Genomic DNA, 23,379 nt, shown 5'->3' on the forward strand with positions numbered 1-23,379 from the left:
TGCATTTAAGGTTTCCTTGCACTGATTTTTTTTTTTAGGGTTTTCCGGTATTTGTTCAACCATTCACAGAATATTAGATGATGTAATTTTATTAGAGAAAGCAGATTGGTCTTCTGAAACTGTTTGTGTTGGCAACCAGGAAAATAGTTTCTCAATGATCTTCAGTCATATTTTCAGAATAACAGCAGTTCTAATATTTTGGGGTAATTTTACATTAACAAACCTTCTGTTTAAAAATATATTCATCTGGAAATATGATTCTCATTAAACTGGTTCTTTGACATAACTTCTTTTATAAACACATTATGCTCCAAACAATATGGTTTCCTTGAAATAGTGCTTCGTGTAAGAAATATCATGATTTCTACAATATAAGCAATAAAAAAAATGCTCTGAAATGAATGAAAATTGAGAATCTGGGGCCATATTCCATAAACTTCCTAACTTGCAGAGCTTATCTCAACTGTTTTGTAACTAGAGGTAGGACCTAATTTGGGGGGGGGGGCATTACAGATGAACAGTTCCTAAGACAATGTTCCTATCCTAATTCAAGGTAGGAAAAGTGTTTTACACAAGCATCCTTGTGTAAAACACTTGCATACACTTATGTATGTAAAAAACATACGTAAGCACCCAACTTTCCAAAATCTTAAATAAACTCTCCTAACTTTAGGCGAACCATTAAGCTGTCCTAACTCATTTTTCCACCAGGTAGTGTTAGCTACCTTGTTTTATACGTATGGCTGCTCTTTTATTGCTTTTACACAACCAACGAAATGTCAACAGGTGGAACTTATTCACTGAGAAGCTTATGGTAGACCTTAACGATGTGTTGCGGTTTGATGCCAAAATGTTTGTTAGAAGAGACAGACTACCCCGGGCCATAATCCTGCAGTTAATCAACCAACTACAACCAGCTTTGGAGAGGCCGACCTGGTGACATGGGGCTCTCACAGTTGTGGTGCACTGACAAATGCACTTCGTTTTTTTTGCAAAAGGAGATTTTCAAAGTGAAGTGGCTGACATAGCAAAAAAAAAAAACTTTTTTTAAAGTATATATTTTTATATATATATATATGAATATAATCTGTCTTGAAGTTAAATGCCCGTCATTGTTTTTGCTCTACGTTTCAATGAGAAAAACCGATGATTACAAAGTTGTTTAGCTCGGCGAGATGAGAAAAGTAGCATTGGTTGCTCGGTAACAGACATAAAAGTTAAGTGATTTTGGATTGAGTATTTAGGATTTTGTAACCTGAGATACGATAGGCTGAAGTAAGATAAGATAGGATTTCTAAAGTCAGTTAGGATTTGCTTCTGTAACACCAAATTGGGAAAAATCCTATCTTAGACTCTTCCTAACTTAAGACTTAATATATTCAGTTTTTGTAATATGGGCCCTGCACTTTAACTGTTTGATTTCAAATCTTGTGTGTTGAGGTGCTGTACAATATAGAGCCACTTGAAGAAAAAAATATTTCTTATAGATGGCGCTGTAGCTTTCTGAAAACAAACTAAATAGTTAAATACACCTTGAGTTGATTTTCGTTTTTATTCCTACAGGTAAGATGACCACGTACCCACAGCTGGACCAGGAGATAGACTTCTTGTCCACCATCATCAGTGAACAGCGTGAAACAGAGTCCAGACTACCAGGTATTAACCAGTTACAGGGCGTCATCACAGCAGAAATTAGGAGGAGGGAAAAAAGTGCACATCAGCTAACTAGAACCCAGTACCTCACAGAGAAAAGAAATGAAGGAAACAGTCCAAATGAGGGAAAACTGAATGAAGGAAAAACTAAGTAACTGAAAAGTAGTAAAAGGAAAAGGTCCAAACTGATGCACAATATGCCTCAGAATTGTTTTGTTTGTGATTCAGTGAGGAGCCTCATCAAGCATTTTCAGCCACATTTTGTGAGATCAACAATAATCTGAAATTATTGTGATAATCAGTTTTTTGTTTTTCAAATGGACAGCTACTGTACATATAAAACTCTGTACCAGCAAACTATGGCAATATTAATTCAAAATGACTTTATTTTTTTCCTTTTTAGCTCTGCTTGCTAACCCCAAAGAGGAAGAGCTTCATGTAGCACAACCCAGCCACAAGCCAACCACAGAGCAGCCAATGATTCAGAGTGCCCTGTCCACCACCACAAACCACACGCCAGCCATTTTTAGCGACCCCATGATCATTCCCTACCCCTCTAGCGATCATTTTTTCATCAGTAAGTCACTTCTCCATAATGGGATGCCTAACTTTAACAGACCTCTGAAGTGTTGTCGTCATTTCAGGTCTTCCCTTTTTACACTTGACGCAAAAACTGGTCCCGAGTAGATGTGATACCTGTTATCCAATGTAGTCAAAACACATAAAAATTCAAGTGAAAACGGATCCAAGTTACATTGAAGGATTTAAATCTGATTCGGATTTAAAGACAGTTTTCATGCTGAGTGTAAACAGGATCTAAGACTTAAATCGGATCCATTTATTCTTTACTTAGTGCAAAGATGAATGGATTTTTAGGATCCTGTTTGCCAATTATCCTGCATCAGTCTACATTTAAAATATATTCCGTTATATAAGTAGAAATTAAATGAAATAAATATGAAATGATATAAAATTATGTCCATAGGGTTAGTGGTTGTGTCGGGAGGGGCATCCGATGTAAAATTTTGCCAAATCATTATGCGGATTGACAAGACCATACCGGATCGGTCAAGGCCCGGGTTAACAATGACCACCATCGGTGCTGACCCCTGGAAACACTGGAAACAGGGAAAAAGCCGAAAGAAGAAGATATAAGTAGAAATGATGTGACGAGGTTATTACATATTTCAACATGTTCGTAAATGTTTAAGTATTATTTTGCTAACCATGATGTATATGTTGCATCATCAGGCTGTGAGAGGGATCACTAGTAGTGTCATGTACATGCCACCCGGTTGGCGTTAGGGGGATATATAGCTTATGCTAAGCTGACAGTTGCTAGTGATTTCATGATGCAGCTTCAAAACTGATCACAATCCACCTCAATTAATCTAGAAATGCACAAGAGCTCAATCCTAAAAAGTGAAGAGTCAATACTAGTCTTGGACAGTTAAAGGCATGTTTGCAGCCCTATGCATTTTTACATTGGACTGAAACAGGGTTAGATCAGGACTGTCTTATGTGGACATGAAATTTAAGTTGCGATGCAGAGATCTATGTAGTGTTGGTGCCGTACTCATCTGTTTACATGTTGTCATTCAAAGAAAAAATCAGTTAAATGCAAATTTGCTTGTTCCACAAGAATGTCTATTTCAGGTGGGTTTAACAGAAAACAAAAATAATACAATAAAACCATGTAACATTAAAGCACAACCTGGAAACAAATATCCACAGTGGACAAACGTCAGTTTTTGATGCCAGAAAGCTGAATAGCATTAAAAGCTTGCACATCATTGCATACTGCAAAGTTCTACATAGCCAGATGATGCAAATAAATCAATTATATTTGTAGGTAATAGATCAGAGTTTATAGATCCAAAGAATCACCCTGAGAGCAACAACTGCAACCTTTTTCTCAAGAAGGAATTTGATTATACTTTTTATCTGAAAGGTGCATCTTACTATTTCTGAAGAATTTCATTTTGAGGAATTTTGTTTTTCCATAAAGGAAAGAAATGTCAGCAATACCAGGAAGCTATTTAAAAACTTGATAATTTAAGTCGAGGTTTCCTGAAACTGGTTAACGTTTAGTAAATGGCCTCCATTGTCTGAATTAGATCATAATATGGCCTCCAAATCTCGAGACAGACCCATAATTTACCATGGAGCTGTGAAGAACAGAGCTAGTGTGCTTCCTTTAATAAGTTCTGGCACACTCAATGCTGTTCTGACCTGATGATTTGGGGCCCCTGTTTACTGCCGCCGACTGTATAAATGTGCTCCACTTTCATCATTTCAGTGTTCTTAGTCAACAGTCATTCTCCTTGTGCTCTTTGCACTTTCCTTAAATACTCCTAACTTTTGTGTTTTTGAAACCTTTTTGGTTGAGGATCGTGTGTTTTTGTGACAGGATGGGGGTTGCACGTCGTTCTTTTGTACTGACTGTCTATATGTATCTCCTCTCAGTCCTCAGCAGCGTGTTTGCTGGAGCAGGGTCTTTGGCTCTGGTTGTCGCTGGAGTCTGCTGGGTCAGGTAAGAAACATCTCCTTTTCTATCTACTATGCGGGACATTCTACTGAGTTGGTGTAAACTGTTGTCCCACAAGCAAAAACAAGTTCAAAAAGCATTTAAGTATGCAAATCTTAGATGTTTACTAAGATCCTTATTATCTATTGAAACCCAAAATAATATTTGAGATAGCAGTAAGCTTAGTATATATCAAATTATAATTTATAGGGTACTTTCAATTGGGAGGTGGCTGTCCTAAACCGTAACCCCTAAATTTCAACTTATGAAAATGATACTGAAATAATTCTTACACATTTTTCCATTACACTGGACAAATTTTTTCAAACGTTTTGCTTCAAGAAAAAAAATTAGAGATTATGGTAGACAGTGTCAAGCTAAACACAATTTTACTTTTCAGATTTGCTGTATCACATAGGAATTTGGAGAAACATTAAAATAACTTTTGTTGAATTTAACATGCTTAATCGCATAATGATGCTGACACATTGTGTTAGTTCAGCTGAGGTTAAAATGTTTACAGCTGATTTTCTTTTGTGCTCAGCATCTGGTGCCTCTCGTGTAAGTATCCAACAATAGTCGGCCAGCATTGATGGATTCCAGTTACCCTGATAGTTCTTTTCCATGGTCACAATGTCCTGGTGAAACCTTTCACCATGTACGTCACTGACTGCACCGAGATCAGCAGGGAAGAAGTCCAAGTGTGGATGCAGAAAATTAATTTTCTATGACGTGTCTCCCCGCCTGCCGCCCAATGACTGCTGGGAGAGACTCCAGCATCCCCGTGACCCTGAGAGCAGGATAAGCGGTTTAGATAATTGATAGATGGATGTTGTACTTGATGGTTTTGTATGCTTTAAGTATGTTGTCAAGCAGCTCGATGTAGTTTGGTGCTCTGTGGTTGCCAAGAAAATTCTCAACATCCTTAAATGCCTTCCATGCTATTTTTTCTGGCCCCACTAGCAGATCTTCTAACTCCGTCATTAATTACCTGTCTGATTTGTGGACCAACAAAAATGACTTCCTTAATCTTGGTATTAGTTATTCTTGGAAACATCTGTCTCAAATAGCAAAATCCATCACCTTCTTTGTTTATTGCTTTCACAAAATTCTTCATCAATCCAAGTTTTATGTGAAGAGGAGGCAGAAATATCTTTGTTGGGTCGACAAGTGGTTTATGCGCCACACTTTTCTGCCCTGGAACAAAATGCTTACAGAGCAGCCAGTTCTTTTTAACATAATGTGACTCTTTAGCACAACTATCCCATTCACAAAGGAAACAACAGTACTTTGTATATCAGAGCTGCATTCCTAGTAGCAGTGCCAATACTTTTAGATCACCACAGATGTTCCAGTCATAATTGTCGTACTGTATGTGTTTCAACAACAGTTCCATGTTAATGTTGGTTTCTTTCATGTGTACTGCATAGCCAGTGGGTACTGAAGGGTGGACATTGCCATTGTGTAACAGGACAGCTTTCAGGCTTAACTTTGGCGAATCTATAAAAAGATGCCATTGCTGTGGATCATGCACACAACCCAAAGCCATGAACAGTTCATCAATGTCAGTGCAGATACAGAGGTTGTCAACCTGTGTAAAGAAGTTTGTCAAATTTTCTTGATGGTTCCGAAAGATAGAAATGTACCTGGTGACAGCAAACCCCATCCTTGCAATCCTGAACCAAGTAGTTCTGCTTTAGCTTTTGACAAATTTAAGTCCCTGACCAGGGCATTTAATTCTGGCTGTGTTATTAGATGAGCATAACCAAGCACAAAGGGTTCAACATCTGGATCAGTGGTGTTTTCCACATCTGGTTCATACGCTGTGGAATCTTCATCTGCCTCATCTAGGCTGCATGAATCTGGTGGCTTCGGTACTGGCAAACTGACATCATGTGGCACTGGTCTCATGGCTGAAGGCAGATTGGGGTATTCAATAGATTTCTTATTTTTAGTAGAGAAGCCAGATACATTGGTCAGACAGACGTAACAGCCTGTCATGTGATCCTTCTGTTCTCACCATATCATTGGGACTGCAAATGACATTGACTTCCGAGTACCTCTGAGCTAAGCTCTCAGGATGACTACACATGTTGCACAACAAATGTGAGGAGCCCAGGGTTTCTCTTGGTCACCAGTTTTACCTTCAAGGTAGAGCTCATAGGCTTTCTTAATAAGTGCAGTCATGGTGCCCCTTTGAGCCTTAAGCGTATACTCGCCACAGATGTAACAATGTATCACAGCTGTTGCAACATTGACGAGATATTTCTGCTGTATTAAATCGTCTTGAAGACAATAAATCCCATTGTTACATATACTCATTATAATAATAATAATACATTTTATTTATTTGTGGGCCCCTTTCCGAGCACTCAAGGACACCTTGCAGAACACAGTAAAAAAACAAGCAACACTGTATCAGACAGCATAAAATCAAAACAAAGCAGGGTAGACAATAAAAGTTAATAAAACAGATAAGTATGAAATCGTCATCTGCACAAAACTCAATTAAGCATGTATCAGACTGAATATGCCAGCTTGAAAAGGTACGTTTTGAGATGGGATTTGAAGGTTGAAAAAGAGTCAATGTTGCGAATTTCTTATGGGAGAGCATTCCATAGGCAGGGGGCAGAATGACTGAAGGCTCTAGTCACCATGGTAGTCAAGCAGGTTGATGGTGTAGTGAGTTGGAGAGCAGAAGAGGATCTGAGTGCAGGAGGGCATGTTGATATGCAGGAGTTTGGAAAGATATGAAGGAGCTAGGTTATTAAGGGCCTTAAAGGTGAGAAGCAGGATCTTGATGTCAGTATGGTATTTAACAGGGAGCCAATGGAGTTGCTGAAGAACAGAAGTGAAATTATCTATGGAAGGAGTTCTGGTAATGATACGGGCAGCTGAATTCTGGACCAAATGAAGTTTATGACACTTGAGGGGAAGACCAAAGAGGATAGAATTACAGTAGTCACTACGGGATGTAACCAGAGTGTGAATGAGTATGGCGGTGCTGTTAGGTGTAAGTGATGGCCGAAGATGATTAGTATTGCATAGGTGGAAGTATGCAGACCGAGTAACATTGTTGATGTGAGCTTCAAAAGATAATGTGCTGTCCAGGATAACACCCAGACTCTTAACCTGAGGTGATAGAGGAACTATAAAATTGTCAATAGTCAGAGAAAAACAATCAGGTTTGGCCAAAGTAGATCTATTGCCTACTAGGAGGACCTTAGTTTTATCACTGTTAAGTTTGAGGAAGTGGTATGAAAACCAGGATTTGATTTCTAGTAAGCAGTCAGAAAGGGAGGTGGGCAGAAGAGTGAAGGTAGGCTTGGTGAATAGACAAAGCTGGGTGTCATCCGTGTAGCAGTGAAATTGAATGCCAAATTCCCTAAAAATTTGGCCAAAAGGTAGTACGTAAATAATAAATCCCAATAAAGAGCCCTAGGGAACATCAGTAGTAACAGGAAAGGACCGTGAGCTCAAATTTTTAAGTTGGACAAACTGAGTGCGGCCGGAGAGATACTATGATCTAAACCAGTCAAGGGGGGTGCCAGTTATTCCAATGGAAGCTAATCTTTCTAGGAGGATGTAATGTGAGATGGTATCAAAGGCTGCACTCAGATCAAGAAGGGGACATGTTCATCAGTATGCGTCCAAACAGCATCTGTAAATGTGAGCAGCTTTTATAGCCTGTCTGCCAGCATCTAACCCAGCGTTTCTCAAAGTGTGTGGCACCCCTCACTCCACCACCCCCATGGGGCACAAAATCATGACGGGGGTGCATGTGTGACCGGGGGGGGGGGTTTAGTGTGGAACTACTGTTTTGATGTCGGAATCTTTTTAACGGTGGAACAATCAACAAAACATGCTTTCATGAGACAGAAAGTCTGTGGGTTCACAGAATGGAGAGATATTTGACAGGGACGAAAAGACAGACGATGTTTCCGAGATAAACAAGACAAAGTAATCAACCAAAAATTAAATTAAGAAAATATGATGAAGCCTGTCTTGCTCTTGAGTTCACAGTGAATGTGGTGGGAGATGAGGAGAGACCAGTTTGTATTTTTTGTCTGAAAACTCTGGCAGCTCATAGTATGAGACCAAACTAATTAAGAGGACACTTAGGCTTCTTGACTGTTACCTGACAGAACATGAGTTGAAATGGGAGAACTGTGCGGGCGTTTGCACGGATGGTGCACAGACCATGGCAGGGAAAATGAAGGGATTGTAGACACTAATCAAGAGGGTCCCTCCAAATGCGCAATGGACGCACTGTCTTACACAGAGAATTGCTTGTGTAAAGACAGATTAGCCCTGACCTAAATGAGGTTTTGACTGATGTTGTTAGCATGGTCAATTTCATCAAAACAAGACCCCTGAGAGCGCGGCTGTTCTCTGTACTTTATGAGGAGATGGGAGATGAACATTAAGCTGTGTTGTTTCACAGCGAGGCTGGGTGGCTCTCGTGAGGTAAAGTGTTTGTTGGACCAAGTCTTTGAGCTCAGAGAGGAAATTCGGGTGTTTCTGGAGGAGGAGCGTATGCATGAAGTTGCAAGCAAGTTTAGTGATGAACAATTTCTGATGAAACTGGCCCATTTCAGCGATATATTTAGAAAACTGAATGAATTAAATCTTCAGTTTCAAGGCAGAGACAAGCACCTTCCTCACCTGGCAAACAAGATCAGTGCAACCACTCAAAAACTTAAGATGTGGGGCAGGCGACTTGATCAAGGAAATACTGATTTCTTTGATAATCTGAGTGAATTTGTTGAAACCAGTGATTCTGGAGCCACCACAGCAAGGAGCACATTCTTTCAAAAATACTTCCCAAACAACAGTGCTCAGTATGACTGGGTGACAGATCCATTCAATGCAGTAGCACCTGCTGATTTCAGCTCTTCTGAAGAGAACCACTTCATCGAGATGACATCTGACTCCACCCTGAGGCTTAGATTTACAGCTCAGACACTAATTGAATTCTGGCTTGGTGTGGAGAGGGAGTATCCACTCACAGGACAGAGGGCTGTGGGCATCCTGTTTCCCTTTGCCACATCCTAGCTTTGTGAGATGGGCTTTTCTGCTGTTGCCTCACTGAAAACAAAGTACAGATCTAAGCTCAACACATTGAGCATGACTTGAGAGTGGCAGTATCAAGCCTGCAACCTCGCTTTGAAAAGATGTGCAGTGCAAAACAGGCTCATTGCAGCCACTAATGCATTGGTGAGACTTGAGCTCTCGCAAATTGTCTTTCTCATCGTTTTTCCCAAATATCTGCATTTGTTCTTTTTTTGGCACAGATTGAACTTTATTGTTATTGTTCTAGCAAAGTGATTTTTGAAATTTATTTCATTTTTCTGTTTTTGAAAAAGCACACAGACTGATGGAGCAATCTAGTGACAAATGTCACAAAAAGAAGTTTGATAAAGTTGAAGTGGAACTTGTGTTTGTTATTTGCACAACAGAAATTACTGAAAGAAAAGTGAAAGGAATGTTCATGAGCTAGATGTTATTTAAATAAAGTTAAACTTAGCCCATTTTGTCACCATTTTGATGGTGCAGGGGACATGAAAATGTTTCTTCCTCCAAAGGGGGTGGGGGGGGGCAGGACAGAAAAAGTTTGAGAACCAATGATCTAACTTAATGAAGCATGCCCAGGCATGCCTACAACATTTGCATAGCACCTACACTGAGTGCGTGCCCATGCTTGGACTGACCAAAACAGCTTGCTTTGTGGGCAATATACTAGAAGACTTAAAATATGATGGAAAATCACAAAAATAGGTTATATCTACAAAACGGTGTGTGATAGGAAATTTTTAAGGTAATTTTCATAATCAGCAGCCCAAAATCCATAAAATACACCCAAAAGTGTTACAGGAGCAAAATCTTCGTTGTCCAGTGTAAAAAGATTATTTAGGTTTTTTGAAAGTGAAGATAAAAAAATACATTTATTTTATATTTTCTGTGTAACTCATGAATCTTTGTGTAAAAAAAATTGTCCCGCATTTTCATCTCACTACCAAAACTGTAAGTTTTCGTCCATGGACTCAGACTGATTTTAGCCACACCCCTACATTTTTTATCAGGAAGTATGCCTGCATCCCTCTCATGGCTGTATGGTGGGTAGATAGGTCCCATCATTTTGAAGTAAATGTGTTCCAAAGTCTGAAAATCAGTGTGTAGTTTTAAGGAATGTCACTACCGAACACCTATTTTCTACAATTAAGCCAACTTTTTTCAGTGTTATTGCAGAAAATTTTGTTTTTATGTGTGTACAACTGTTCAGAACTACGCTAGCTAACTATGTGCTGAATAGCATCTTTGAGATAGGCTCAAACTTATCTAAAATTGTCACTACCGAAACAAGTCACATCCAAAACATGTGGTTTCGGTGGTGACAAAAGGGAACACTTAATTCCTTTATTTAAGGGAAATAAACAAAATTTTTGCACAGTTATGCAAATGAAAAGTATTTTAGTATAAACCCCGTGTCAGTTAAAATTCTGTAATGTGGCGTGTGTAATGTTTATAAGTAGAAGTCAGGATCAGGTATGTTGTTAATGGATTTTAATAACCATAGCAAGGCACATGTTCCATCAAGAAATACAGGCACACACGTATTCTTCCTGCCTTTCTTCTATACTGCATTAGCCCACAGCACCACCTTGTAATGTAGAATAAAACAATGACTAATTGAACACAACATCCCCCTTTACTTAATTGTTCTTCCTTTAGTGGCACTGTGTTATGTAAAATAAATCCTTTACCTGTCACAAATCTTCCTTTTAAGTTCTCAACACCTGAGGCAACATAGAAATGTAAAAAGTTTTACAAAAAAAAAATAAAAGTGCTTATGCCTTCCTATTACTGCACAACATTTTTCACCATAGAATGCCTGTTTGTTTCCAACAGAATAAATTGTATATTAAGAGTGTTTCCATTCACCAAAAAGATCACAGTAAGAACATCTGGCAGGTTTATGAGCTGGTCTTGCAGAGGAGCCCTGATGTGGCTTTCTTCACCTGTGTGCTGTATTCTGAGTCTGTGTTACACTTTTAAGAATGACGCGATGGCCGGTTCTTGTGTAGCATATTAATTTTCCTTTTTATTCCTGTTGGAACATAAACAAACACAACATCAGTCCTGGCGTCTGTGTATTATTCGTGTGTCTGACGTCTCACTCTACTAGTGACAGGCGTCTAGCAACACACATATTACATATTAAACAAACCAAAAACACTCAAAATACAGCCATGTGATCATGTCACAAACACCTTTGTAGCAACTTTGTACTTTGTGTATTTATATCTAATGAACTTATTGTAATATCTATTTATTACCATATTAACTGTTTAACCTTTTAACTTATTACTGTTTTTAAGTCTATTTATTATTCTCTTTAACCCAATGGTTACAAAACATAACAATGAACTTGAATACTGTAGCCGTGTGATGTAAAGGGGAACTCTTATTTTGTAACAGGAAACGATATACAGTTTTCCTGGCCAACAATTAGTCAGAGCCGCAGTGAAAGCGGGCTTTTACTATTAGCAACTGTTATTAGCTTCCACTCGTTTACACATCAAGTAAGAACAGTTCACAACACACCTTAGCATGGGCTAACTAGAAAACACCCTCATTGATAGTTGTTTCATTCGCTATTGTACATTTCTTTCACATACAGTTTCATAGCTCGTTTCCAATTTCATAGATTAGACGGATCCGCCCGGGTAGCGGGAATGACCAAACCGCCTTTATCAAGTGCGTCTACATTCAAAGCTAGTTAGTTACTACACATCACACTCACAGTCTAAGACCTTAGCAGTTATTATCTCGCTTTCATATATTGTTCTGATTCTGATATCTGATTTTATCTTACCTGTTGGAACATAAACAAACACAACATCAGTCCTGGCGTCTGTGTATTATTCGTGCGTCTGACGTCTCGCTCTACTAGTGACAGGCATCAGTCACCGATACCTTACACCTACAGCGCCTCCTGTTGACCATGTGTTCCAACCATTTAAGACAGAACCAGAAATACTAGAAAATAATAGAAATCACATGAACAACATTGAAGCAGTAATTTTAACATATTTTAAAGTCTTTCGCTTTTTTATAAGGAGTTTTAATTTTAAATGGGGGGCAAGATATTTTAATCTTTTTCATGCCAATGTCTATGAAAACACTCAGTGCCACATCTGCACAACATGTGCTGGTACATGCTGGCCATCTGCCATAGACTTGCTCACTAGCTGATTCAACTTGAGTGGCTACTGTAATAGCTTCAGCTAATATCAGGTTTGCTTTTAATAGCAATCTCCCTAATGTGAGGGTTAGTCACAAGCGCCACAAGCTGATCGCGAACCATGTCATCTGTATTGAAAAACTCGCATGTTGTGACAAGTTCTCTTAATGGAGCAATGTATTGCACTATGTTATTCCTGGGCTCCCTGAACTCTTTCTGAAAGCATGGTGCTCTACAACCATGTTCACTGTAGGCATGAAGTGTTCACTTAATGCAGCAGTGGTTGATGCTAGGTCAGGGGTCGGGAACCTTTTTGACTGGAAGAGCCATAAAAGCCAAATATTTCTAAATATATTTCATTGAGAGCCATATAGTATTTTTAACGTATAATAAATTAAATATGTCTTACTTTTAATGCGACTTCTGGTGCTGCATGGTTTTGCTGATGGCCTTGTAGTCTGGTTCATACGTGGTGAGGTTGAGCTTCATGCAGGCGTTGAGGCTTCCATCAGTTAAACGTGAGCGTAGGTTGGTCTTAATGTTCCTCATATGCGAGAAAGACTGTTCACATGCATATGTAGAGCCAAACATGGTCAATACGGCAATACTCACACGCTGCATTGTGTGGTATGTCACAGGAAGCTCGTTCCAAGTTTTAAGAATCAGCTGGTCTTCAGGTTGAAGATTTTTAATTTCTGTCCACTTGTGTTCCCTCGCCAGCTCTGCTCGCTGTCGCGCAAGACTTTCCAACTCTCCATTAAGTGACTTGAACTTACTCATCCACATGTCTGATGCCTTCAGGTCAGCAACTTCCAGCTCAAAGTCTCCGATAGAGACCCCGGGGATGCATGTCAGGTCGATTTTGTCCACTGCACACTCATGTGGATGAGTGATGAACTTGAAAAGACCAGTGCGCGCACGAAATTCTCCAAAACGTGCTTTGAATGACTGCAGGAGATTGAACGTAAAGCCAGCTAGCTGCTGGAGATCCAGATGTTGAGTGGAGTCACTTGCTAAGCATGCATCTCTAAATTGTTGCAGTCTTTCAAAGTGCAGAAGACGACCTGTTTCAATGTCCCTGAGAAAGACTTCCAGCTTGCTTTCAAATGCAAACACTGCTTGTTGAAGGGATGAGATTGTATTTCCAATACCTTGCATTTTCACATTGAGCTGGTTCAGATGGCCAGTTATGTCCACGAGATAGTGAAACTGCAGGAGCCAGTCAGTGTTGTCTAGCTCAGGATGCTTGACGGCTTTCATTTCAAGAAAAGTCCGGATTTCACTCAGGCAAGCTGCAAAACGGCTGAGCACCTTCCCCCTTGACAACCAACGCACGTTGCTGTGTAAAAGCAGACCGGGATAATGATTCCCAACTTCTTCTAACAGAGCTTTAAACTGGCGATCATTTAAAGCTCGGGCAACAATAAAGTTGACCACTCGAATGACCAGAGACATCACCTCGCCAAGCTCCTGGCCACACGTCTGAGCGCAAAGCGCCTCCTGGTGCAGGATGCAATGAAAACTTAGGATGGCTCTCTTTTCATGTTCACGGAGAAGCGCTACAAATCCTTTGTTCTTCCCCAACATACAGGGTGCACCATCAGTACAGACAGAAATAAGTTTATCCATCGGTAGTTTTTTTTCTTTAGCAAACTCCATGAAAGACATGAATAAATCCTCTCCTCTTGTTGTCCCTTTCATTGGCAAAACAGCCAAGCTTTCCTCACGCAGTGTGTCACCTGCAGGATACCTGGCAATGATATTGCACTGAGATAGATGGCTAACGTCTGTTGACTCATCTAACGCGAGAGAAAAGTATGTCCCGGCGTTTATGTCCTTAATTTGTGTTTCCTCGACTTGATTTGCCATCATGATGCTACGATCGTGGGAAGTCATCAAACAGTTCATTGGCCACATCAAGCATGAATGTTTTGGCATACTCGCCATCTGTGAATGACTTTCCATTCCTTACTATTGCCAAAGCCCCCGCAAAGCTAGCGGAATTCCCGTCACCTTGCTTGGTCCACACACGTAGTTGCTGCTGACTCGTCTGCACTCTCCGCTGTAGCTCCTCGCATGCCCTTTTCCTGCTGTCCCCCGCTGGATATTTCGATGCAAATGAAGCATGGTGCGTATCGAAGTGCCGCTTTATATTTGACCGTTTCATCGATGCAATTTTATCATTGCATATTAGACATACCGCAGATCCTGCTCTCTCCACAAATGCAAATTCCTCTGTCCACGCAGCCTGGAATGCACGGTAATCATCGTCTTTTTTTCTTTTCGCCATCTTTTCCGTTACAAGGGTTGAAGCGGATAAACTAGTTGGCTATCTGATAAAATTGATTTCTTCACCTTTACAATGACCCGGATATGCTCGCGAGCCATTGGTTCCCGACCTGACCCACGGGTGACCCGTGACCCGTGAAATTTATCTTCAAAACTAATTTCTGTTTACTTTAAAATGACACAGTATTATTAAGAAATATCACAAGTATTTTAAAATCAGTTCCAAACTGATTTTTTTGAAAAAAAAAATTTTTTCAACTCAAAATTGTCTGGGAGCCATATGCCGTCACCGGAAGAGCCATATATGGCTCGCGAGCCATAGGTTCCCGACCGCTGTGCTAGGTTATCACCTGTGTCTGGCAGAGTATGAAACATGAGCTGTCCTTCTGCGGCCAAGCAATGAAATAATAGTACCCGTTTCCTTGCCTCTGGCCATTCATTTCCACTTGCACCAGTAACAAGAAGGTAATTCTCAAACATCCTCACACATGTCTTGAAAGGAATTGCAGGCTCTCCCGGGTATGGCAGAAAAACCTTGGGAGAGGAATAGGCTATGGGAGTAAACCCCTACAGAAAAATCAATGTCCACAGTGCTGTCGTTTTTTGTTTTTCTTGCCCCTTTGTATCTGTTTAAGTTGGAGAGTACTGCTGGCATCGTGTGTAGCTGCCGCTTCTCCCTCTTGTAGCCCCCCTCCCATCCACCCCGTATGTCTGTATTATGTTTATCTGTTGTCTTGTTTCACCGCCGTTTATCGTAAAGCGACTTTGAGTGTTAGAAAAGTACTATATAAGTTTGATTTATTATTATAATTATTATAAAAAGGTCCAGAAATGGTGTATTGGTGGCCATCGTCACTTAAAACATTTGCAGGTCTGCCTCATTGCCAGTTTGTAGTGTTTATAAGTAGAAGAAGTCAGGATCAGGTATGTTAACAGATTTTAATAACCGTAGCAAGGCACATGTTCCATCATGGCATACATGCTCTTGCATTCTCAACGCTGGCTCTGCAGTTAAATTCCCTGATGTTTTTAATTCATCATCATGTAATCCCTCTTTATCACCCCTCAATCCAGATGCACTATTAAATTCATTCAGTGATCAGTGCCTATCCATCCTCGACCAAACTGCACCATTTAAAACTAGGAAACAAAAATCAAACAGCCTCCCCTGGCCGAATGATCACACTCTTGCCCTTAGAAGACTCCGTAGAAAATCAGAAAAACCGATTGTTAATTTACCAGAAGGCAGTAAAGATGCGAGATCAGTGTACTTCTCTGAACAAATATCTGAAATAACCACAATCCTAAAGTTCTCTGTAGGGTAATTGATTCTGTTATTAATGGTCCCGCCACTTGTCTTTTTGAACCTGATGTTGAGTTGTCTGAAAAAATTCTCACTCATTTTGTAAATAAGGTGGAGAATATCAGATCCCAAATCCAGCCAGGTTCTTGCATTCTTGCCATTCCCCATGTTAATTCTGCCTCTTTTCCCCAGTTTCAGCCAATTACAATTTCAGTGTTAGAGAGTACAGTCTCCAATATGAACGCCTCCTGCTGCATCTTAGACATCATTCCCATGAAGCTGCTCAAGGAGGTATTTTCAACGATTAGCCCCATTATTCTGCAAATTCCTTTTTTTTCTTTTTCTTTTCTTTTTTTTGATTTTCTCCCCCCTTTTTCTCCCCAATTGTATATGGCCAACTACCCCACTCTTCCGAACCATCCCGGTCACTGCTCCACCCCTCTGCCAAGCCAGGGAGGGCTGCAGACTTTTCACATGCTTCCTCTGATACATATGGCATTGCCAGCTGCTTCTTTTCACCTGACAGTGAGAGTTTCGCCAGGGGGACATAAGGCATGGGAGGATCACGCTATTCCCCTTCAGTCCCCCCCCCCCGAACAGGCGCCCCGACCGACCATTTTAGGCGCTATTGCAGCGACTAGGACACATACCCACATCTGGCTTCCCACCCACAGACACGGCCAATTGTGTCTGTAGGGAAGCCCAACCAAGCCAGAGGTAACTACAGACCAATCTCCAAATTGTCTTTTCTATCTAGGGTTCTGGAATGAGTAATTTCTTCTCAATTGATTTCTTTTATGAACACTAATAATGTTTTTAACAGTTCCCAGTCTGGTTTTAGAGCACGTCATAGTACCGAGACAGCTCTTGTTAAGGTCGCTAATGGTCTTTAGTGACCTACTGCTGACTGCAGACAGAGGTGACTGCTCGATTTTAGTTCTTTTAGACTTAAGTGCTGCCTTTGACACAGTTGATCACAACATCCTCTTAAATTGCTTAGAGACTTGGGCTGACATCAAGGGCTCGGCTCTTAGCTTATTATGCTCTTACCTCACCAACAGAACTTTTTCTATTGTTCTGAGTAACTCTACTTCCTCGATGGCTCAGTTGAGTTGTGCTGTCCCTTAAGGCTCATTTCTTGGCCCCCTTCTATTTTCTATATACATGCTGCCCCCTTGGCCAGGTAATTCAAAATCATGATGTGCTTTACAATTTTTATGCTGATGACACTCAGTTATACATACCACTAAAACCCACAGATCCTAGCGCCCCAGCAAATCTCACAACTTGCCTCTCTGACATTAAATCCTGGATGTCCAAAATTTTTCTCAAATGTAATGATGATAAGTCTGAGGTCATTCTGTTCGGTCCCGAAAATTCCATCAGCCCTTTTGTTAATGATCTTTGTGGTCTGTCAGGTAGTCTTAAGCAGGCTGCTAGGAATCTTTGGGTAATATCCAATGCTAACCTCAGTTTTGATAGTCAGATCAAATGTTGTTCAGTCATGCTTTCTCCAGCTCAAGCTACTCTCCAAAATTAGGTCATTTTTATCAATTGCCGATCTGCAAAAAGTTGTACATGCTTTTATCTATTCTCGGCTTGACTATTATTCTGCTATCACCAAGGGCTCCCTCCAACGTCTACAGTTGGTACAAAATGCCGCTGCTGGGCTCATTACCGGGACAAAGAAGCATGACCATATCACTCCTGTGCTTGCCTCCCTACACTGGCTCCCTATTATATTTCAAATTGATTTTAAAATTTTATTGCTCACATTTAAGGCTTTAAATGGTCTTGCTCCTGCATACGTTTTTTATTTATTGACCTGGTATATACCCTCTTGACTATTAAGATCCACAGATGGAGCAGCCCTGCTGGTTATCCCCAGGTCTCGATTTGTCGCAAAGGGTGATCAGGCTTTTGCTGTTAGAGCCCCCACGCCATGGAACTCTTCTCCTGTTGAACTAAGACAAACCAAGTCTCTAGCTTTTTTTCGGAGAGTACTGCTGGCATCGTATGTGGCTGCCGCTTCTCCCTCTCGTAGCCCCCCTACCCATCCACCCCTGTATGTCTTTGTTATGTTTATCTGTTGTCTTGTTTCACCCCGTTTATTGTAAAGCGACTTTGAGTATTAGAAAATCGCTATATACGTTTAATTTATTATTATTAGCTTCTATTAAATCTCATCTTTAAACATTTCTTTTTATGAAGGCTTTTACAAATGTTTGATATTTGTTTTTATTCATTTATACAGTTTTTATTTTTACTCTTACTTATTTGGTCTTACTCTTATTTTTTGCCTTGTCTGGTTTTATTTCTTTATAAAGCACTTTGTAACATTGTTTTAGAAACGTGCTCTATACGTAGTGATTATTATTATTATTATTATTACAGGCAATTGCAACGACACACGTCTTCTTCCTGCCTTTTTCGTACCGTTCATTAGCCCACACCACCACCTTGTGGTATAATGTAGAATAGAACAATGACTAACTGAACACAACAACGTGGTTTGAAAACCGGCTGAAATATAACACTTACTTAAAGATGAAGTCCCTGATTCTAGCCAACGGTTGTTGATTAGAGCTCAACAGCCAATCAAATTACACCCCTCCCTTCCGTGCGCCTCAAGCAACATGCTGATTGGCTGGAATAGTGTATGGTTTGAGCCAAGCCACTTTGTTTCCCATTTACAGAGCCAGGACTATGTACAAACACTAGAGTGTTTTTGAGTGCACACACAGAACAGTCAGATAGAGGACCATGAGGAGATCCATTCATCCCTTATCCAAACCGCTTATCCTACACGGGGTCGCGGAGATGCTCGAGCCTTCCCAGCAGTCATTGGGCGGCAGGCAGGGAGACACCCTGGACAGGCCACCAGCCCATCAAAGGGCTGACACACACACACATTCATACCTAGGGACAATTTAGTATGGCCGATTTACCTGACCTATATGTCTTTGGACTGTGGGAGGAAACTGGAGCACCCAGAGGAAACCCACGCAGACGTGGGGAGAACATGCAAACTCCACACAGAGGACGACCCAGGATGACCCTCAAGGTTGGACTACCCTGGGGCTCGAACCCAGGACCTTCTTGCTGTGAGGCGACCGCGCTAACCACTGCGCCACCATGCCACCTCCCATGAGGAAATATTCGCTGAATTTGACAAAAAGTGTACTGGATTACAATCGCTGACTGCACCTTTAAGTCAGCATGTTACATTAGAGCAGCTAGTACAGACACAGGTGAATAAAAATACATAGGAAAGACAAACTGCAATTATTCTGCAATCTGTTTTAATTACAGTGACAATGCCTACATTGCCACTGTAACTAAAACAACACTAAGTCAAAACCTAGTATATGGCTGGACCATGTATGTATGGTCAGTGGTCAAAATTGCGGGCTATTTGTTACAGGGATAGTCAGTAGTAGTGTCTATAATGTGAATTCCTGGATATTAAATGTTCATCTGCAATTTTCTTTTATGGTCCCAGTAATATTTGTTGTTAAAGTATACTGAAGTAGCATATCACATGACATTGTTAAGCTACATGTGAGTAAAGAAAAAGGTTATAAATGCAGTTACAGAAACAATACTTTCCACTCATATCTTAGGATGTTTGATTTGAACGACAACTTAATTTAATTTTAATTATAACTATTCTAATTAACTCTGCCTCCTCTTTCATCTGCAATCCATCTATCCATCTGTTTCTATCTGCAGATGTCTCTCATTCTAAGACTCACTGTATTGAGTGTTTATCAGAGTGATTGTTATTTGGGGTGCTTTAAGTGGGCGCTTTCCACATGCCTCTCAGTGCATGGAGAACTGTTTTCTCTCCTACTCTGCTCTATGCTGGCCTGTTACAGTGCGTAACCAGATGTGGAAAGAGCAGCAAAATGTTTCATTCTTGGTGTTTCAGTATTATCCACAAGCAGCAATATATTCTATTCATTAATGTGCAATAAATGCTGCGCCGATTTATTTTGAAAGCGCAATGGCCAATAGGGAAACTCCCACTTCCGTGATTACCAGTGAAGTTGTTGAGCAGCCGACCAATATCCTGTAACTTCAGTGACATCATTGGTTACCTGATCCAGCTGCCCACTTGTGTAACTCAATCACTCCAGACATGATCCCCCACACTTATCACTCAGTCCCAGACATTCACCTTTGTAGGGCTGGCCTGCTGGTCCGATCCAGCCAAAAAAGTTTTGAGCAGGTGTAGGCTCAGTACATTACTGTCATTACTGAACATGTGTGGTCACAACCGAAACATGGAATGGCCCATACAGACTTTTATTTTGGGTGCGTTTTGTTGCTACAGGTATTTGATAAGGCTCTTATTTACGATGTTAATGCTCGGCGCATCACCTCAGGATTTGATGGTGGTAAATCGTAAAGCCAGTTATTTTTCTTTGGCCTTGACATTGTTTGATTTGCCTCTTATCTCGTTTAAGACACAGTGCTAAAATCAGTAATTATTGATATAGTTGACTAAAGCCTCTTCATTTACTAAAGGATAACAGAAGCATCAGCCTATTTGTTTAAAAAATGGACAAATCCAGACTTGAGCTGCTCTGTGTGACCATCAAATAGCTTCACTTGTGAAATTGAATGCTATTTCACATATCATAAGAAGTGAGGGTAGAGGTCTGATGGACTTTTAGTCCAAATGCAGACTAAAACACAGAGGTTCTGTTGTGTCTTTCAGACTCCAGAGGGATGTCCGTCTGTCTCAAAAGGTGGATTACCCCGCATATGGCTTGATGAAAGCGCACTCGTTTGACAGCAGTGTGGTGAGTGGATTGTAACAGTTGGTGGGGGTGGGGTGCAGAATGAATGTAATGTACATTTTGACTGAACTGAAACAATCAAAAATCCGCTTGTTTTTCTCTCTCTCTTATAATTTCCCCAGCCACAGCACGTCATTGGATATTATTAGAAATCATCAAATCTTCAAATCAATCTTCTTTTTTTTAATTTCTTAGCTTGTTAAGCTGGTGCTCCAAAGTGGTGACTTTAACATATATATATATATATATATATATATATATATATATATATATACACACAATGCATCCAGAAAGTATTCACACCCCTTCACTTTCCCCACATTTTGTTATGTTACAGCCTTATTCCAAAATGGATTAAATTCCTTTTTTTCTCATCAATCTACATACAATACCCCAAAATGACAAAGCGAAAAAGGTTTTGTAGAAATTTTTGCAAATGTATTAAAAATAAAAAACTGAAATATTGCATGTACATAGTAAGTATTCACACCCTTTACTCAGTACTTGGTTGAGGCACCCTTGGCAGCGATTACAGCCTCAAGTCTTCTTGGGTATGAAGCTACAAGCTTGGCACACCTATATTTGGGGTATTTCTCCCATTCTTCTCTGCAGATCCTCTCAAGCTCTGTAAGGTTAGATGGGGAGCGTCACTGCACAGCTATTTTCAGGTCTTTCTAGAGATGTTCAATGGGGTTCAAGTCTGGGCTCTGGCTGGGCCACTCAAGGACATTCACAGACTTGTCCCAAAGCCACTTCTTCGTTGTCTTGGCTGTGTGCTTAGGGTCGTTGTCGTGTTGAAAGGTAAACCTTCACCCCAGTCTGAGGTCCCGAGCGCTCTGGAGCAGGTTTACATAAAGGATCTCTTTGTACTTTGCTCCATTCATCTTTCCCTTGATCCTGACTAGTCTCCCAATTCCTGCCGCTGAAAAACATCCCCACAGCATGATGCTGCCACCACCATGCTTCGCTGTAGGGATGGTATTAGCAAGGTGATGAGAGGTGCCTGGTTTCCTGCAGACGTGACGTTTGGCATTCAGGCCAAAGAGTTCAATCTTGGTTTCATCAGACCAGAGAATCTTGTTTCTCATGGTCTGAGAGTCCTTTAGGTGCTTTCTGGCAAACTCCAAGCGGGCTGTCATGTGCCTTTTACTGAGCAGAGGCTTCCGTCTGGCCACTCTGCCATAAATGCCTGATTGGTGGAGTGCTGCAGAGATGGTTGTCCTTCTGGAAGGTTCTCCCATCTCCACAGAGGAATGCTGGAGCTCTGTCAGAGTGACCATTGGGTTCTTGGTCACCTCCCTGACCAAGGCCCTTCTCCCCCGATTGCTCAGTTTGGCTTGGCGGCCAGCTCTAGGAAGAGTCCTGGTGGATCCAAACTTCTTCCATTTACGAATGATGGAGACCACTGTGCTCTTTGGGACCTTCAAAGCTGTAGAAAATTTTTTGTACCCTTCTCCAGATCTGTGCCTCGATACAATCCTGTCTCGGAGGTCCACAGAGAATTCCTTTGACTTCATGGCTTGGTTTCCGCTCTGACATGCACTGTCAACTGCGGGACCTTATATAGACAGGTGTGTGGTTTTCCAAATCATGTCCAATCCATTGAATTTACTACAGGTGGACTCCAATCAAGATGTAGAAACATCTCAAGGATGATCAGTGGAAACAGGATGAACCTGAGCTCAATTTTGAGTGTCATAGCAAAGGGTGTGAATACTTATGTACATGCAATATTTCAGTTTTTTATTTTCTAATAAATTTGCAAAAAATTCTACAAAACCTTCTTCACTTTGTCATTGTGGGGTATTGTGAGTAGATTGATGAGAAAAAAAGGAATTTAATCCATTTTGGAAAAAGGCTGTAACATAACAAAATGTGGGGAAATTGAAGAGGTGTGAATACTTTCCGGATGCACTGTATACATATATAGTCTCTGCTGTCAATAGACTGTCAAACAGGGGTGTTGGCTGGACTGTTAACCATCAGGGGCTGAGCCCAGATTATTCTCTATCAAAAAACTTAAAACATTTTTTTTAAAAACTTCTAAATAGACTGTTTCCATGCATTTTTTCTTGCATGTGAGGGCTACACGTTGCTTAAACCTGCTGTGCGGAACTTTTGTCTCCCCCTTCTGGCAGTGAGAGTAGTTACACAAACACTGTCGATGCATGCTTAGTTATTAGTTACAAAAATACAGAGAAATCTCCGCAGTTCAAAGACAATAAGCCATTATTTAAGTAGAGTAAATGTAATAGCTACATAGCCTACTCCAAATATTTTACGAATACCAACATGAGCAGTAACGTGACATGCTTCTCTGCCCTCAGTCCCTTCTCTTCTTTCAGTGCTCTTCAACAAGGAAAAGCTACACCAGTGGTTATCCATGTTTGTCCTAGCTGTTGATACCTTTCTTTTTTTTACTTTAATCCTTCTTCTTAATTTTGCGTTTCTTTTTTCTCTGGAGCAGCAGAGACTGTTCCGTCGCTACTTCAACTCTGGCAAAGCAATTTCATCTATCACTTTTCCAAAAAACTTAAGATCCAAATTCCATGTGATG

At 40.6% G+C, this 23,379-nt stretch overlaps 1 protein-coding gene across 1 annotated transcript in view; it reads left to right on the forward strand.

Annotated features, from left to right (window-relative positions):
* Positions 1-23,379, forward strand: part of npdc1b (neural proliferation, differentiation and control, 1b) — a 111,353-nt gene that overhangs the window by 77,573 nt on the left and 10,401 nt on the right. The window contains exons 3-6 of the mRNA XM_056276095.1: positions 1,564-1,656; positions 2,057-2,230; positions 4,120-4,186; positions 20,741-20,825. Of these exons, the coding sequence (XP_056132070.1) occupies positions 1,564-1,656; positions 2,057-2,230; positions 4,120-4,186; positions 20,741-20,825 (419 nt within the window). The remainder of the gene's footprint in view (positions 1-1,563; positions 1,657-2,056; positions 2,231-4,119; positions 4,187-20,740; positions 20,826-23,379) is intronic.

This window comes from Lampris incognitus, chromosome 1 (assembly GCF_029633865.1).
Source record: "Lampris incognitus isolate fLamInc1 chromosome 1, fLamInc1.hap2, whole genome shotgun sequence".
NCBI lineage: Eukaryota > Metazoa > Chordata > Actinopteri > Lampriformes > Lampridae > Lampris > Lampris incognitus.